Consider the following 14,717-nt stretch of genomic DNA (forward strand, 5'->3'; position numbering starts at 1 on the left):
GTAGTGTTAATATTATTGAATATTATTTTCTGTATACAGGTAAACAACTTCTTAACGATACAATCTTAACTACTTGCGTTGTTTCGTCAATCAATCAAAGCGATATCGACAAAATGATGGTTGTTAATCAGTAAATCTATTTTAATTTTTTTTATTTGTAAATTTATTTTGTAAATTTTAGGCTTCCGATATTCTTTATAATAGTCACCAACAATTCGAATACACCTTACAGTCAACAATCGACAAAATTACTAAAGAATTAACAGATTTAAAGATCTCAATTGAAAACACAATAAAAGTAACAACTTCCAAAAACAACAAGCAAATGAAAGATTTGACCTCAATGGTAACCAGAAACTTCCATGAAATTGCTGGAAGAAAATCTAAAAAATATACGAAACGTTGTATTTCTGAGTACAAACCTAAATTTACATTAGAAAAAAATAAAACTGACTTAGAATTGGATTATTGTTTTTCTGAATACGAAACATTAGCTAAGGTACATTTCTATGAAATGGACTATGTGATGTTCATGGTTCAAAGTGAAATTGATAGACTAAGAATAAAAGTAGAAAAATGTAAAATTGTGGCTTGGAAGGTTGTGTGGAAGAAACTGTGACTGAGTTAGCAAATAATGTGGGCAAATTGTGTGCTGAACTATTGGAGGAGTTTTCCATTGTCCAGACCGAGATAGAGCTGGTGATTGGGAGTTTGAAGCATTGTGTTATTTCCGAGAAGATTTACTTGAAGTTTGGAAAAGTTTTGGAGGAGTTCGCTGCGTGTATTGATGATGTTAAAATTTATTGATTATTGAATAAAGGCTGTCAATTGTTTAAAAATGTCATTATTTCGTGTGAACCTTACCTAATTAGATGTCAAAATAAGACATCACATCAAACGCCATCCATTCATTATGTAACATCATTCCTCATTCTCATGTAACAATTTTATGTAAATTTATGTTCATGACCCATCCAACTTAGCGACGTTATCTCTAAACAGGTAAATATACTCATTTCCCGACATAAAATCAATCAACTTTCATTCACGGTTGAAATTTTTTCAGTAGTATGAATTTTGATATCAAGACCAATTCAAAATTCAAAAAATCGTGGAACAATCACCTCATCTCATATATCGACAATGATCAATCACAATTCACCCAATCACCTAGTAAAATATCAAAAATATTACGTAACGAAATAGAACCTAATACCTACAACAAACAAAAACAAAAAATAACCAACAATTCTGCGTACGAAATGAAGGCGAAATATCAAATTCGGAAATCGACCTTTTCTGAAACGGAGGAGGGAAGTGTGAGATGGACTTTCGTTTCCTGCGAGAAAAATGAGACAGATGACGTCAAAAGGATCGACGAAATCAAACAACGAGTTGAGGTGAGTATTAACAATTTTCAACTTCTTTAGATCGACAGAATCTAAGATCCTGATCTGATTCAGGATTATTTTAGATTCAACATTCGAAATTTCATGAATTTAAGCGTTATTGTATTTTTGTCGATAAGTTTATAAAAGATTTCTTTTTTTTTGCGATATCATCATAACAATGGCCTAAAAAAATTGGTATATTCACCGAAAGGTTAAAATGAATGTATTGCGACACTTCTATTCGTATTTCGAGTCGTATAGTTATAAAAAACGTCAATAGTTTAACGGGAAAAGTGGTAGGGTTGCAAACCTTGGAGGGAACAATCAATTCCAACAGATGGTATTGATGCTCCGAAGCACATTTAGGAAATTTTGGAAGAGTACGAAAAGTATGAAGAAGAAGAAGCTAAACGAAGAAGGAGAAGGAAAATTTTTTTTATTGGAACTGTGAGTGGATAAGAATATCCATGATGAATTTTTTATCAGGATTCAATTAAATCTATGCTACACTTGAAAACTCTTTTAAATATTTAGTCCTTCTTGGATCATTGGACGTTGAACATTTGATATCATCTGATTTTCTATTGTCACACAAAATGTAATTGACTATTTTTAGTCTTATATCTAAGGTCGAGGATAATCTTAGATCTATTTAATCTATTGTGATAAAGATTGCTGATAAGGTCGATAATTCATAAACAATAGTTCAATGGACTTTAATGTATTGTTTTTTATAAATCAATTAAATTTTTGATGTAAAACATCGATTAGCATCTCCTTTTATTAATTAATTTTTTTGAAAACGACAAGATAAAAATGTGCTGGTGTATATAAATGGCCACCAAACCCCAAATTAATTATAACTGATTCAGTAAACCAAACAACAATGTTAAAAGTAGTTTTCATTCTCTTCTTGGCATTGACGGCCAACCAGGTAAGGATTTCGATCCAATTATAAGACAGAAAGCTAATTTCACATGTCAGGCCAAAAACATCTCTAAACCACCAACAAGAGCTGAACAAATCCAAAATGAACTCGAGGAGGAAGCATTGCGCAGCGTCAAGGACGAGGTTTTAAAGTTGTTGCAAGAGCTCGAGGACCTCGTCGAATCTGCTGCCAACAAAGTGAAGGAAGAGGCGACCAAGCTCGAAGAAAAGCTGAAGAATGCTGCCAACAAGGCTGTCGACAAAGTCAAATCCGAACTGGACGAAGTGTTGGACGGTTTGCTGGACAAACTCCAGGAGGAGGTTGACAAGCACGCGGACAAAGACACAAGCGCGTGCGTAGACCAGTACAGGCCCGAGTTGCAGAACTTGCCGCAGAAATTTATAGACGACGAGGTGTCGTGTGTAACCGACAAATATAATGAGGGTAAGAAGATAGTCACTGACGTGATCGATACCATCACTAATGTTTACAATGAGATCACTAACATTAAAAATGACATTAATAATTGTGGAAGTGGCTTGTCTTCTGCGGTATGTCTGACGAAACTGTTGGCCAAACTTGGAAAGGATGTTGTATCTTTACCCAAGGAAATTACCGAAGCCTATGTGAAAGCGGAAACGTTCATTGATACCCTGCTGCCAACGTTGGACGTGTGTGCTACCGGAAAAGTGGCCGATATGTCCGAAGAGGGGTTGAAGATTTTGGCTAAAGCAACTGCTTGTATTGCCGGACTATAAATTGATTAAATGAAGAATAAAATGCCATGAAACATAAATAAAATTTATTACAATTAACATCTTTTTTTCTTCATAATCATGTGCGTTTTCTTTTAATCACCTTGTCAGCAATACAACTTCGCCAATCCATCTCTATTATCTGAAAGTCATCTGAAAATATACTATGATGATTTGAAGCGCATTCCTTGATCGTTTTCACTCTATTGCTCAGAAACTTTTTGGTTATTCTTGCCTTCGTGTGTACATCACTCTCTTTGCGCTCCAAATCTTCTAAGAAACTATCGACATCACTATAATTTTCCTTTTCGATGCTCGTTCTAACTTTAGGCTCAATAGACTTTAATTCTTTTGCGATTTTTTGCAGGTAGCTTCGCAGACGTTGCGAAATACTCTGAGATTCATTTACAGCTTTGTCTACGCATTTGTTGGCTTTGTCTAGGGTAATCTGCAGTAATTCGTTTATTTTTGCATTAGGCTCTTTGGAACATACGGCGATAGTTTTATTTAGTTCTAATTGCAAGTCACGGATATCTTCTCCACATTTATCAACTATGTTTTTCTTTGCCCATTCAGCACTATCTGTATATTTTATCAGGCCCTTCTTTAGATCCACGTACGCACTATTTGCTGCTCTAATTATATTATTCCGTACTTTTAGTAACCGCTGCTGGTGTTCTGGAACTTGTCCCTACAAAAACAACAATCACAAAACAAGAGTATTAATTTAATTAACAAACTTACATGTGTTACAATAACGATACAGAAAATCAAAAATAACGGTCTTAACATTTTGATAATGTATGAAAATGATTTACATAAAAGTGTCCTTAAATAGGCTTCCACAAAATTGTTTTTTTATCAAATTGTTTTGTGGGTGGATTTTAATTCTGTTGTACATGAAAATATTTTATACTACTATAAAATAAATTAAATCCAATTATTTGAAAAAAAAAATTAAATTATTATAGTATAATATTATTATAAAAATGTATTATTATGAAAATATTACTATAGGTGAATTCCCAAGGTGAAATAATAATAATTATGAACACCGAAAAACAGTGTACAAATTTGTTCCGTAGTCTTTTACTGTCTCTGTCGTGCGTGATGTGTCTCTCAAGATTCAGACTGATCAATATCTTTTCGCATGGTATATGAAGATAGTATAAATAAAAACAAGAATTTATAAAATGTTTTTTTATTAATGGAAACTTTGGGTAGCTTTTGACCACTTTATTGCCAATAAATTACATAAATAAAGCACAGTAATAAAATTGTCAAATCATTAAATAATTGCGGAATTTAATCTACTTTCCGGATATCTGTTTGTGCCTTGCGGCGAGTCTATAAACTTCCTAACCTCCGTGTAATATTGCTTGTCAAGACAATCTCTCCAGTCGCTCTCGATGTTCTTCAAAATCCTCTTGATGGCGCGTATGTTCTTCTCTTCGCAAAGAACGAACCTCTGCTTCACTTCTCTCAGCGTCTTCAGACCTTCCTTCAATATGGCGAAAATCTTACTGGGAACCCCCGCATTGGCCTGGATCTGTTTTATAATGTAACCGTTCACTGCGCAACCCGGAATGCTCTCGCAGTCTATCATGGACAGTATGAAAGAATCCATATCATCTTGGATCTGTTCAATAGTTCTGTTGAGCTTTAACTGAATGGCTGTTGCATTGTTTGCGTTAGTTTCTATGCAAATGTCGACTTGCCTGTCGAAATTTCTTTCCAAATTCTTTAACGTTTTCTCAAATTCCGCGGTGCACTCGTAGTCGTTGAGATCGAAGTTCATTTCCAGCTGCATAGTTGTCTCCCTGATTAATCTCTTGGTCTTCGATCTGACCTGTTCAGCTTCCTGAATAATTTTTATTCTGGTCTTTTGCATTTCATTCCTGGCCGAATTGACGGCCGACTTGACTCTGGCCTCTTGGTCCTTTAGTTCTTGTTCATAGTCACTTTCGTCATAGTAATCAAATATTTGAGCCTAAAAACATTAACGGTTTAAAAAAGTACTGAACTCTAGCTTGAACATACGCTTATTGTTGCCAAGATGCAAAATATCAATAAGAGTTTTCTGATCATTTCTCTGCGTCGTTTTCCGACTCACTGGTTAAGGTACTCAAATAAAAAACATAAAAACCAATTTTTATTAAAAGATTTGTGAAACACCTATAAAAAGTCTTTTTTTATACACGCATTACAATATAAGCAATAAATTTTATATAGTCCTCAATCATTAACTTTATAATCGAATGTGGTGCACGACATTAATTTTACGTTCATAAAAACTTTATCACGACCACCGTTTTAATAATAAATTATAATTCGACTTTAATAAAAACCTATTAAATGAGTAAAATTTTTAAATTTTATTAGCCAATTAAGACAAATAATGTCTAAGTTACAGATACATTACCATTTTTTCCTCCTAAGTTACATTACTAATTATGTTTGTTTTTAGGTTTGCTCCAGCGAGGTTTTGATAAACATGCGGCAAAAGATGCGAACGGGCACGGCCGATCTGCAGGAAAAGCTTCGTTCGTTCTCATTGAAAACCGAAACCGAAACTCGTAATCTTTTGATGAAGGCCCTCGATAACATAGAAAAAATGAACCAGCTTCGAGACATCGAACATCTAAACGACCCCAATGATAAAGTACCCGAATGTGTTTTGGAATGTTTGAGTGTCAAGTTGGATCAGATTTTGGACGCAATGGTCGTCATTTTGAGGGGATGCTTGAAAACAGCCAGAGAAGCTTTGTCTTCGCCTTTACAACTGGGAAAAACAGGATTGGAGATTGCCGCCAACGTTTTGAGACTGTCGTTGTTTCCATTTGATGATTGTGAGCTGTGGAGTCTTAACGAGATGAGGAACTGACACTGGTTTTGACTTGAGGGAAAAAACGTTTTGATAGGATGTACGTGGAATGGTGTTTTACCCATGTAATTAACATCAGAATGTGGCGCACTTATGTAACATTGGGTAAAATACATTTTGGGAAAAACATTTTGGTGTTTTAATTATAATTGTAAAAAAAAACATTAAAACAACAGCAAGAGACGATCTATTTAAAGATTTAAGTAATAACCATTTTTAGAAAATTGTTTACTCTAGAATCAAACAAAAGGTATTATTCTAGTGACGTTAGAATTGAATGATTTTATTGCTGCCATTATTTTTTTGTTTACTGAAATACATCAATTTTAGTGCACCTTGCAATTTCCAAGAATATTTAACTGCCAACAAAACTCACAACATAAAAATCTAAGACGACAATTGTTTTAAGTGGGTTTTTAAATCATTGTTTAGTTCTTAATACAACAATGTACATTATTGAAATTTTATTATTCATCCTATAGTTAGTAAAACAAAAAGTATGTGTTTTTATAGTCGCAGTATTTGCAAACTGATTTAATCAAAAACGTAAAATTAGTTTCATTTAATTATTGTAGGATATTAAATTTGATTTACGTTTGTTATTTTTAAGGAGTGAATTCAATTTATGAAAGTTTATCGGTTGTTAAACAGTGTTATTTTCATGCATAACTTTGGGAAATGAAGTTACTTTATTATTTACTAGTTGTCCTTTTTATTATCATCGAGGTGAGTTGTCCATATTATTAAATAATTTACTAGTTATTGTATTATTATTAGCTCAATGCGTATGACATGTTTTACAATCTCCTGGAATTAGAAGTGTCGGGACGGATTCAAAAGTTCCGTCAGGAAATTGAAAATTATCGCGAACGATCCAGGAAGCAGCGCAAACAAATTGAGGACGAAATAGACACTTATTTAGAAGCCGAAAAGGAGAAACTTTTAGTGAGTCTGACCAACGGAAAAGCAATTGCAAACGATGTAAAAGACACGGTGTACCAAGAACTGAAGAAGCACATCGAAAACATGCCGAAAAAAGTGAAATCCACCGTCGTTCCCGAATGTTTGGACAAAGTTGACTCAGATGTGAAACGTCAATTGACAAATGCGGAGGAAAAAACGGACTCTGACGAAAGGTATATAGCAGTGTTGAAGAAGAATCATGAAAACTGTTTGAAAGATCAGAAATGCGATATGGCTGCCCAATCGACGTTGCTGAAGAAGAGTAAGAAAGACTTGCAGGTAAACTTGTTCAGATGGCAAAATTGGACGCAGAAGGACATGGAACATGACAGTGAGAAGTACAAGGAGTGCCAGAACAAGATAAAAAAGAATCCTATTAATGTCTACATGTTTATGACGATGGTGGAAGATTGGAGGATGAAACTAGACTGGAAGGCGATTAGCACCGATTTATAATTTGGACAATTTTACTAAATTAGTTTATCTGTATTTACAAATCACTGATCTAATTAAGTATTATGCACATAGAAGCTTCAAATTCAACCAATCTATTTTTATTTATAATGCTTTCAAACAACCAAAATAATGTAAACGTTAATATTCACCTATGTTAAATAACCAATATATGAAACACAATAGGGCCATTGAATAAATAGAAGGTACAACATGAAATGAAAGAGCTTTAATACCAAATTTAATTTTCCTCAACATTTCATATTAAAATTTTGTTGTAAAATAAACTTTTACCTTTACAAGTAATTAATCACTTTAATTTGAAATTAATATATGTAAATAAAACTGTTTTAACTTTATATTCATTCACAATTAATTCCACAGAAAAATAGACAATAAAATTATATGTAGTGGCCATTATTATAACAACTTTTTAAAATGTCAAATAATATGGCCATAACTATTGTACTTAATGTAAACTGTTAAAATAACATTAATTTAATATTATTTTATTATCTATTGTAAAAACTAATATTCTATCAACTGTTACATTTATTTTGAAAGGATTTTTATTGACTAAATAATATTGTTTAATTTTACATTGTTATTTTGTATAATATCCAATTTCCGAATATATGCTTATTGAATTGCTGCGAAGAGATTATTTAAATTTTTATAATTTCCTATGCTTTTTATCCACAAATTGCGTCGGTCAAGGCAAAATATTGACAGTTTGATCTTTTAACCAATCCGTCACAATTTTGGTTTTATGTTTGGGATTATTATCATCTTGAAACACATTATATAACGGCATTATTTCTACAATATATGAAAATTGTTGTTTAATATATCCGTGTATACAAATTGTTCCATTTGTAGATGGAAGCCTACACCGGAAGCAGAGAAGTATTTTATCACACCACAATTAATCTGTTTCAAAGTAGGTATATCAAACGTTTTGTGTAGTCTTGTAGGATATCTAATATAAGCTAAACCATCATTTTAAAATAAATTAAATACACACTCAACTATAAATTTCCCATCGCCACTGTTTTGTGTTACAGTGGATATGATTCTAAGCAAATCGAAATCTTTCATATTCTTAGTAGAAAGCAGAGTTTTCACCACAGGATTCTCAAACAAACTCCCATGCACTAATCTTTTCACAGTCCTTAAACTAAGTTTTAGCAACTCTCATTTCCCCCAGATTGGCTTTAGTTTGAGTTGATGACAAGAATGGATTGTTTTTTCATATTCGAATTATCCATTTATCGATTATTTCAAGTTTTTCTAACTCATAGCCCCATTTCTTTTATTTTTTATTAATATAGCAAATGACTGACCTATTTAGTTGTATCAGCAATCTCTAACTTGTTTCTCTTGGAATTGGTGAGGCTGAATTATTTAAACTTTCCTACAGCATATTAGCATCCTATTGAAATAATACAACAAATTTATACAATTTTTAATATATTTTAATAAGTTGCCATAATTAGAGCCTTACTACTGTATCTATATTTTAAATTTTCTCCCTCTATATGTATATAAAAAATCAAATAATGTGGTTAATTTACTAGTTGGATAGTTGGGAGTAATCGCGTTCAAAACACGTTCCAGGTCTAAATGGTTGGTAGCAGTAGTGCAATGTTTGTCTCGTTAATCCTGCGGGATCGACTGTCGCATCGGTAAACACAACACCATCCCGATCGGGAGTGTTTCCCGGATTACCACTCAACTATCCATCGATTATCCGGTGATACTGGATTTTCGGTGAGAAATCACTAATCAATTCCCTTGCGGGAGACGCTTCCTTGAAATTCTACAAACCGAAATTACTAGTTTATTTTTTATTGATTAAATTATTGTATTTGATTTATGTGAGCTAAGGAGTTGCTCGTTTCAATTCATCACAATCGGTCCAATCAATTCAATTAGATCATACGAAAACAATAAATTCCCGCAAAACCAATGTTTCTCTTGATTTCGAGTTCGTTTGTGCTTCCGTCGAATAAACGTTCATTAAACTGAATGAGCACAATCGATTCTGTAATAAATTATTTAAAAAACAACACGAAATATGAAGGTTCGTTGAAATAGTCAGAAATTTCCAAAGCCTAAAAGTAAAACGTTAATTGTAATCATGATTTTCGTCCTTTGAACTTGTTTGTTTTATCGTGAACAAGTCGGACATAAAAACAAAATCATAGAGCGAGATTGATACGCCATTCGTCACTAACGAGATAACTTTTTCTATATGTGTTTTGTTTTTTTTTTTTTTGACCATTGCCATTGATTTTTCCTGTTCGTTTCTCCCGCGGGACATAAATGTGAACCACCTCCCGACTTGTTTTCGAAAGTAAAACATGTTTGTGGATATTATGTTTTTATGTATTTTTAGCCTGATTTTGACAATTATTGATTAAGGTCAGTCTTGATGTTAAGGGAACGAAACAAAATCCCATAATAATAATTGAGTTGAGAGCAACTGAAACTTTTAATGATGATTGGTAACAAGTGGTCAATTAGTCAAGTTTAGTTAGGATGATAATTTTACTCGATGGATTATCTTAGTGAATTTTGGAGCAGTTCAATGGATTTACTACGTGGCTGTTTTATTTGTTCGAGAGTTTTGTTGGTGACAAGGGAATCATAACTGAAATAGAATTCTATCACAACTGAAATCTTGTTAGATTGTTACATAAAAATTGACATCAAGAGTTTATTAAAAAATATATAAAACATTTTTGTTGAAAAAATAATATTTTATTTTAATCTTTCAAAGATTTTAATTAATTAATTAATTTTTTCAATTAATTATTTTATTAAAGGATCTCAATTTTTTTATTTTTTTATTTTAGTATTTTAGGTAATGTTTCCTTATTATTTTTCAATATAAATTTCAATAGACAATTAAAATGAAACTATGTCAGGTATGTAACTGAAATTTGTCTCAATAAAAACAACAAACTTAACCTAATGACTTACGATCTAAATATTTAGAAGATCCAGATCACTGGGACGCCATGTTTGTAAACTCCGTGCTACTTTGGGAAAACAAAGATTTGAATTATTAAAATATATCTTGAGACTTGATGAGAGAATATCATTCTCATTCTATTTTGGAACGAGTATTCAAAAATTATTTACCAAGTAAATATGCTAAAAATTTAGGTGGATATGTTACTGCATAACCAGTTAACCTCCAATTTGTAACATATCATTTCTTGGTGAAGAAGGAAGAAGTAGGCCGAAGACTTGGTTTCCAATATTGTATATGACTGGTGATCTAGAAATATTTTAAATATCAATGTGTGTATCTTTAGTTAGTAGTAGTAGTAGTTACTCATTCTCTTGTAGAATCAAACATCTTTTTTTTAACAGAAAGTATATCTAAACTTTTCTTCGGCGCAACTATATTACCAAATATTTAGTTGCGGAGTTGATTGATAAACTAACTTATGTAGACATTTATAGAGATATTTAGTTCTTCATATAAATTTCTTGATTCTATTTTGGGAATAATGTAATTTGTTACAACCCTGGCAATCAAAATTGGATTATTGTTCTTTGGTTTGTAATCTATATTACAAAACTATAAAAAATATTAAAAATTTAAGATGATTATTTAGAGAGCATGTCAATAAATGATAAAACTGGTGGCATATATTTCCGTTGAAATCATAATTATTCATCTGGAAATGTAAATTAGTTATGAACATAAATATAAAAAATTCGACTGGTATGTTGTTTATTTAATTTTAGTTAATTAATATTATTTTCCCTTGAAAATTCGTAATATGTGATATTTTTCTCGACAAGGCCAATGTAACATTTACATTTTGCATTTTGCAGAGCAGTCAATTTAAAATATGAACAGACATTCATATATGGCATGAAACGTGGATGTGTATTATTTTCAGAACGTACAAGTCCGACTATAAGTCGTGTTGACGTACGTTCTTGAATTCCTGCTGCTCCAAATGAAAAATACACTTTTAGCTGCAGGAAATTGAAAGATTTATCTGATTCATTTTTTAAAACAGACTTTTCACATCGATCTGCTTCATAAAAAGCAGGTGGACCATCTGCATTGGTCAGTAATTTAAGTAAAATGTCGAGCCTGTTGAGCCAATGATTTTGAATAAACAGATATTAATTAAATGTCCACTAAAATTAGCATGTTGCAATTAGTATTTGTGAATTATTAATTAACGACCTGTGGCAATTTGGTACAATGTAGTTTTGTGTTTCATATTGACATTTGCATAATTTCTCATTTGAAAAACAATCAAAACATAAATTAGCATTAGTCAACCATTATTACAACGGAGAATATTTAACACTAATGAAAGAAACGTAGAAGTATTTAATTTGTTTTTCGTTTTTAATTCTCCGAAATCACGTCAGGACTTTTTCATACGTGGCGGCGAGTTTTGCACGTGTTTTTCAGGCACACGTTTCGTGTTAAGTTGCGCTTAAAAAAGCGTGGCTTCCGGTGCAATTAAAAATATCTAGCGCCGCATCTTAATGAACTTACGTGCACGCGCCGCACCAAAACGTTTTTGTCGGATTGTTAATGCCGTTTATGTGAATTTACATACCTTTAATATTTATAATTTTAAAAGGTTCGTCGTAAATTTTCCGATTATTCCCTAGGAAAATTGGCTGGCTCGTAACCGTCGTTTATTTTTCCTAATTAACTCCCGATAAATTAGATAAAGTGCCTCCGGGTCGGCACTAATGAAGGGTATTAAAAAGATAAATCAGTCAGTGCCCGTGTAAGCCGTCATGTAATTACAAAAACCACTTGACTGAAATTTAGATTAATATGCATTTTTAGGCAACGAATGTAAAAGTGCAACAAAGTGTTTTATAGTATCGCGTTCGGGAAGTTAAGGATTCCCATCTCGTCTTCATTTTATTTTCAGCACCGTCACTAATTAATTATAATTTACTTCCTCTCCGGAGGGGTAATGTTATTCATTAGTAGTTAATGTATAACGGAAAATGATATTGATTTAAAATAAAACTTAAATTTCAGGCTGTTCAATGGAAAGTAACATGTTATTGATGTTTTTAGTTAACAAAAATTAAACTTTTAATTTATAACATTAATATGTTAAAATTTTTGGAAAAAAATTAATAACAAAAACTATTGGATTTGGGTGTAGGACATACTAAGGCCAGAGTTGTTGCTACTTCCGGCAAAAGTGGATTTTGTTCAAAATAAATTAGAATAATTTATTTCCACCTTCTAGGATACTCGAAGCTGACAGAAACTTATTTTTATTCATTCTCAAATTAGAATCAATCAATTTTTTGGAAAGAATAATTGAGTAAAATTAATGAATGAGTTTTAACTAGTTTCCTTAAAATTTAATAGTTTTCTTAACTTAAAAATATAATAGTTTTATGAAAATAATAAAATTCAAAATTGAACTCCAATTTAAATTTTAAATAAGTCATTTAGCAAAATTTCTTTCTAATTTTAAAATTCTTGCTTTGTTTTTCTTTTATATAATTTTTATAATATTTATAATTATTTGATTCATGGACTGTTGTCTGTTTGTTGATATTAATTTTGGCTTTCTATTGTCCTTCCGTCCCAATAATTCATACAGTGTATATTTGAAAGAAAAAAATTGGAAAAGGTGGTCAGTCAAACATTATGGCATAGTTAAAATCAGGTTATAATTGCTATAAGAATTGTAAATGAATGAATTATGTGGATTAGTATAACTTAATAAACAATTTCAAAGAAATTTCACTTTGTCTTGGTTCAGAATCTTCTAAAGTTTTGGAAAAAAATAATAACAAAAACTATTGGATTTAGGTGTGGAACATAGTAAGGCCAGAGTTATTGCAACTTCCGGCAAAACTGGGAATTAAATTTTGTTCAAAATAAATTAGAATAATTTGTTTCTACCCTCTAGGATACTCGAAGCTGACAAAAACTTTATTTTATTCATTCTCCAATAAAAAACAATCAATTTTTTTAGAAAGAATAATTCAGGAAAATTAATGAATGAGCTTTATAATATTTTTAATTAGTTTCCTTAAAATTTAATAGTTCTCTTAACTTAAAAATATAAAAGTTTTATAACAATAATAAAATTCTAAATTGGACTCCATTTTAAATTTTAATTAAGTTATTTAGCAAAATTTCTTCCTTGTTTTAAAATTCTTGCTTTGTTTTTCTTTTATATAATTTTTATAATATTTATAATTATTTAATTTAAGGACTATTGTCTGTTTGTTGATATTAATTTTGACTTTCTATTGTCCTTCCGTGCCATTAATTCAAGTGTGTAATTTGAAAGAAAAAAATTGGAAAAGGTAAAGAACCAGCTAATCAAATACAGCATAGTTCAATTCAAGTTATAATTGCTATAAAAATTGTAAATGACTGAATTATGTGGATTAAGTTATACTAATCCAATCTAGTAAACAATTTCAAAGAAATTTCTCTTTGTCTTTGTTCAGAATCTTCTCAAGTACCTCAAACTACCAATTTAGTAGGTTGTCAAGAAAGTTATAGCGTTTTTCAAACTTAAATAAAAATGCACAAATCCCAGCTTAAACAAAACTTTATTAATCGAAATAGGAACCAAATGAGTCAATACTTTTTTGACAAACGAGAAACAAACCTTTTCATACCAGTGAAATAAAACTCGTTCTAGTAACGACGAAGTGCATAATTTTGATTCGTTTAAAACATTTCTAGCGAGCTGTTTAATGAGTATGGCAGACTTTCGTACCCCATGTTTGACCTCTGGAGTATTGTCATGACAAACAATTTTCCTTTTTTGTTGATCAATGCCCGACACATACGCTGCAATTTCTAGAGCATTTCATCGATTTACTAATGGTAATTCACCGCCTCAATTGTTTCATTCAGGAAGCTGTAATGTGTCACACCCACATCAAATTACTAAACAGTAAACTTTTGATGCAATTTCGTTTTTGGGAGGGTGTTTGAAAGCTTGGTTACAGTCCAACATTTGTGCTGAATATCGCCGATTGTTATATAGTATCCACTTTTCATCACAATTTACAATATAATCATGAAACAACTAAATTTTCGTTCAATTTGTCTTTCCAATCTGTTTTAGGTTGTTGGAAATGGTCATACACGTTACGTCTAATTCAGCAGCAAGTTCTCGAACAGTGGAGTGGGAATTGGTTTCAACTAAGACCCCCAATTGTTCCTTGTCAACATCAAATGGGCGGCCGCTGCGCTCATCATCTTCAAGCCTCTCATACCCGTAGCGCAATTTTTGGAACCACCATCGTTCTGTACGTCTGTTAGTGGTTCCTGGACCAAATGCAACGTCCATATCGCG

The 14,717-nt window shown here is 31.7% G+C and overlaps 5 protein-coding genes across 7 annotated transcripts; 3 read left to right on the top strand and 2 right to left on the bottom strand.

Annotated features, from left to right (window-relative positions):
- The first annotated feature begins 857 nt into the window (after positions 1–857).
- On the top strand, positions 858–6,087 carry LOC126265067 (uncharacterized). Of its 2 annotated transcripts, none has more exons than XM_049965505.1 (3): positions 858–1,002; positions 1,067–1,400; positions 5,542–6,087. In XM_049965505.1, exons 2-3 carry the CDS (start codon positions 1,071–1,073, stop codon positions 5,956–5,958), a joined length of 747 nt encoding a protein of 248 aa, XP_049821462.1. In that variant the 5' UTR covers positions 858–1,002; positions 1,067–1,070; the 3' UTR covers positions 5,959–6,087. The 2 variants fall into 2 exon arrangements, with proteins under 2 accessions (XP_049821462.1, XP_049821463.1); XM_049965506.1 differs by having other exon boundaries at positions 873–1,002; positions 1,070–1,400.
- Positions 2,240–3,144, top strand: LOC126265066 (uncharacterized). The gene is made up of 2 exons (XM_049965504.1): positions 2,240–2,325; positions 2,376–3,144. Exons 1-2 carry the CDS (start codon positions 2,278–2,280, stop codon positions 3,075–3,077), a joined length of 750 nt encoding a protein of 249 aa, XP_049821461.1. The 5' UTR covers positions 2,240–2,277; the 3' UTR covers positions 3,078–3,144.
- Positions 3,107–3,958, bottom strand: LOC109595306 (uncharacterized). The gene is made up of 2 exons (XM_020010638.2): positions 3,819–3,958; positions 3,107–3,765 (listed from the first exon to the last, which is right to left on the bottom strand). Exons 1-2 carry the CDS (start codon positions 3,864–3,866, stop codon positions 3,154–3,156), a joined length of 660 nt encoding a protein of 219 aa, XP_019866197.2. The 5' UTR covers positions 3,867–3,958; the 3' UTR covers positions 3,107–3,153.
- Positions 4,310–5,261, bottom strand: LOC126265065 (uncharacterized). Its single transcript, XM_049965503.1, has 2 exons — positions 5,115–5,261; positions 4,310–5,064 (listed from the first exon to the last, which is right to left on the bottom strand). Exons 1-2 carry the CDS (start codon positions 5,160–5,162, stop codon positions 4,363–4,365), a joined length of 750 nt encoding a protein of 249 aa, XP_049821460.1. The 5' UTR covers positions 5,163–5,261; the 3' UTR covers positions 4,310–4,362.
- Positions 6,088–6,376: 289 nt separating the features above from the next.
- Positions 6,377–7,585, top strand: LOC109595329 (radixin). Of its 2 annotated transcripts, XM_020010669.2 has the most exons (3): positions 6,407–6,504; positions 6,569–6,684; positions 6,736–7,585. In XM_020010669.2, the coding sequence occupies exons 2-3, from the start codon at positions 6,637–6,639 to the stop codon at positions 7,375–7,377; spliced, it is 690 nt and encodes a 229-aa protein (XP_019866228.1). In that variant the 5' UTR covers positions 6,407–6,504; positions 6,569–6,636; the 3' UTR covers positions 7,378–7,585. The 2 variants fall into 2 exon arrangements, with proteins under 2 accessions (XP_049821467.1, XP_019866228.1); XM_049965510.1 differs by having other exon boundaries at positions 6,377–6,684.
- Positions 7,586–14,717: the final 7,132 nt, after the last annotated feature.

Source organism: Aethina tumida, chromosome 3, assembly GCF_024364675.1.
Source record: "Aethina tumida isolate Nest 87 chromosome 3, icAetTumi1.1, whole genome shotgun sequence".
NCBI classification, from domain to species: Eukaryota; Metazoa; Arthropoda; class Insecta; order Coleoptera; family Nitidulidae; genus Aethina; species Aethina tumida.

Coding starts and splice junctions, on each gene's coding strand:
- LOC126265067 (XM_049965505.1), top strand. CDS start 1,071: ATGAATTTTGATATCAAGACCAATTCAAAATTCAAAAAATCGTGGAAC. Junction 1,401..5,541: donor AAATCAAACAACGAGTTGAG/GTGAGTATTAAC, acceptor GTTTGTTTTTAG/GTTTGCTCCAGCGAGGTTTT.
- LOC126265066 (XM_049965504.1), top strand. CDS start 2,278: ATGTTAAAAGTAGTTTTCATTCTCTTCTTGGCATTGACGGCCAACCAG. Junction 2,326..2,375: donor TGGCATTGACGGCCAACCAG/GTAAGGATTTCG, acceptor TTCACATGTCAG/GCCAAAAACATCTCTAAACC.
- LOC109595306 (XM_020010638.2), bottom strand. CDS start 3,866: ATGTTAAGACCGTTATTTTTGATTTTCTGTATCGTTATTGTAACACAT. Junction 3,766..3,818: donor GTATCGTTATTGTAACACAT/GTAAGTTTGTTA, acceptor TTGTTTTTGTAG/GGACAAGTTCCAGAACACCA.
- LOC126265065 (XM_049965503.1), bottom strand. CDS start 5,162: ATGATCAGAAAACTCTTATTGATATTTTGCATCTTGGCAACAATAAGC. Junction 5,065..5,114: donor GCATCTTGGCAACAATAAGC/GTATGTTCAAGC, acceptor TAATGTTTTTAG/GCTCAAATATTTGATTACTA.
- LOC109595329 (XM_049965510.1), top strand. CDS start 6,637: ATGAAGTTACTTTATTATTTACTAGTTGTCCTTTTTATTATCATCGAG. Junction 6,685..6,735: donor TCCTTTTTATTATCATCGAG/GTGAGTTGTCCA, acceptor TATTATTATTAG/CTCAATGCGTATGACATGTT.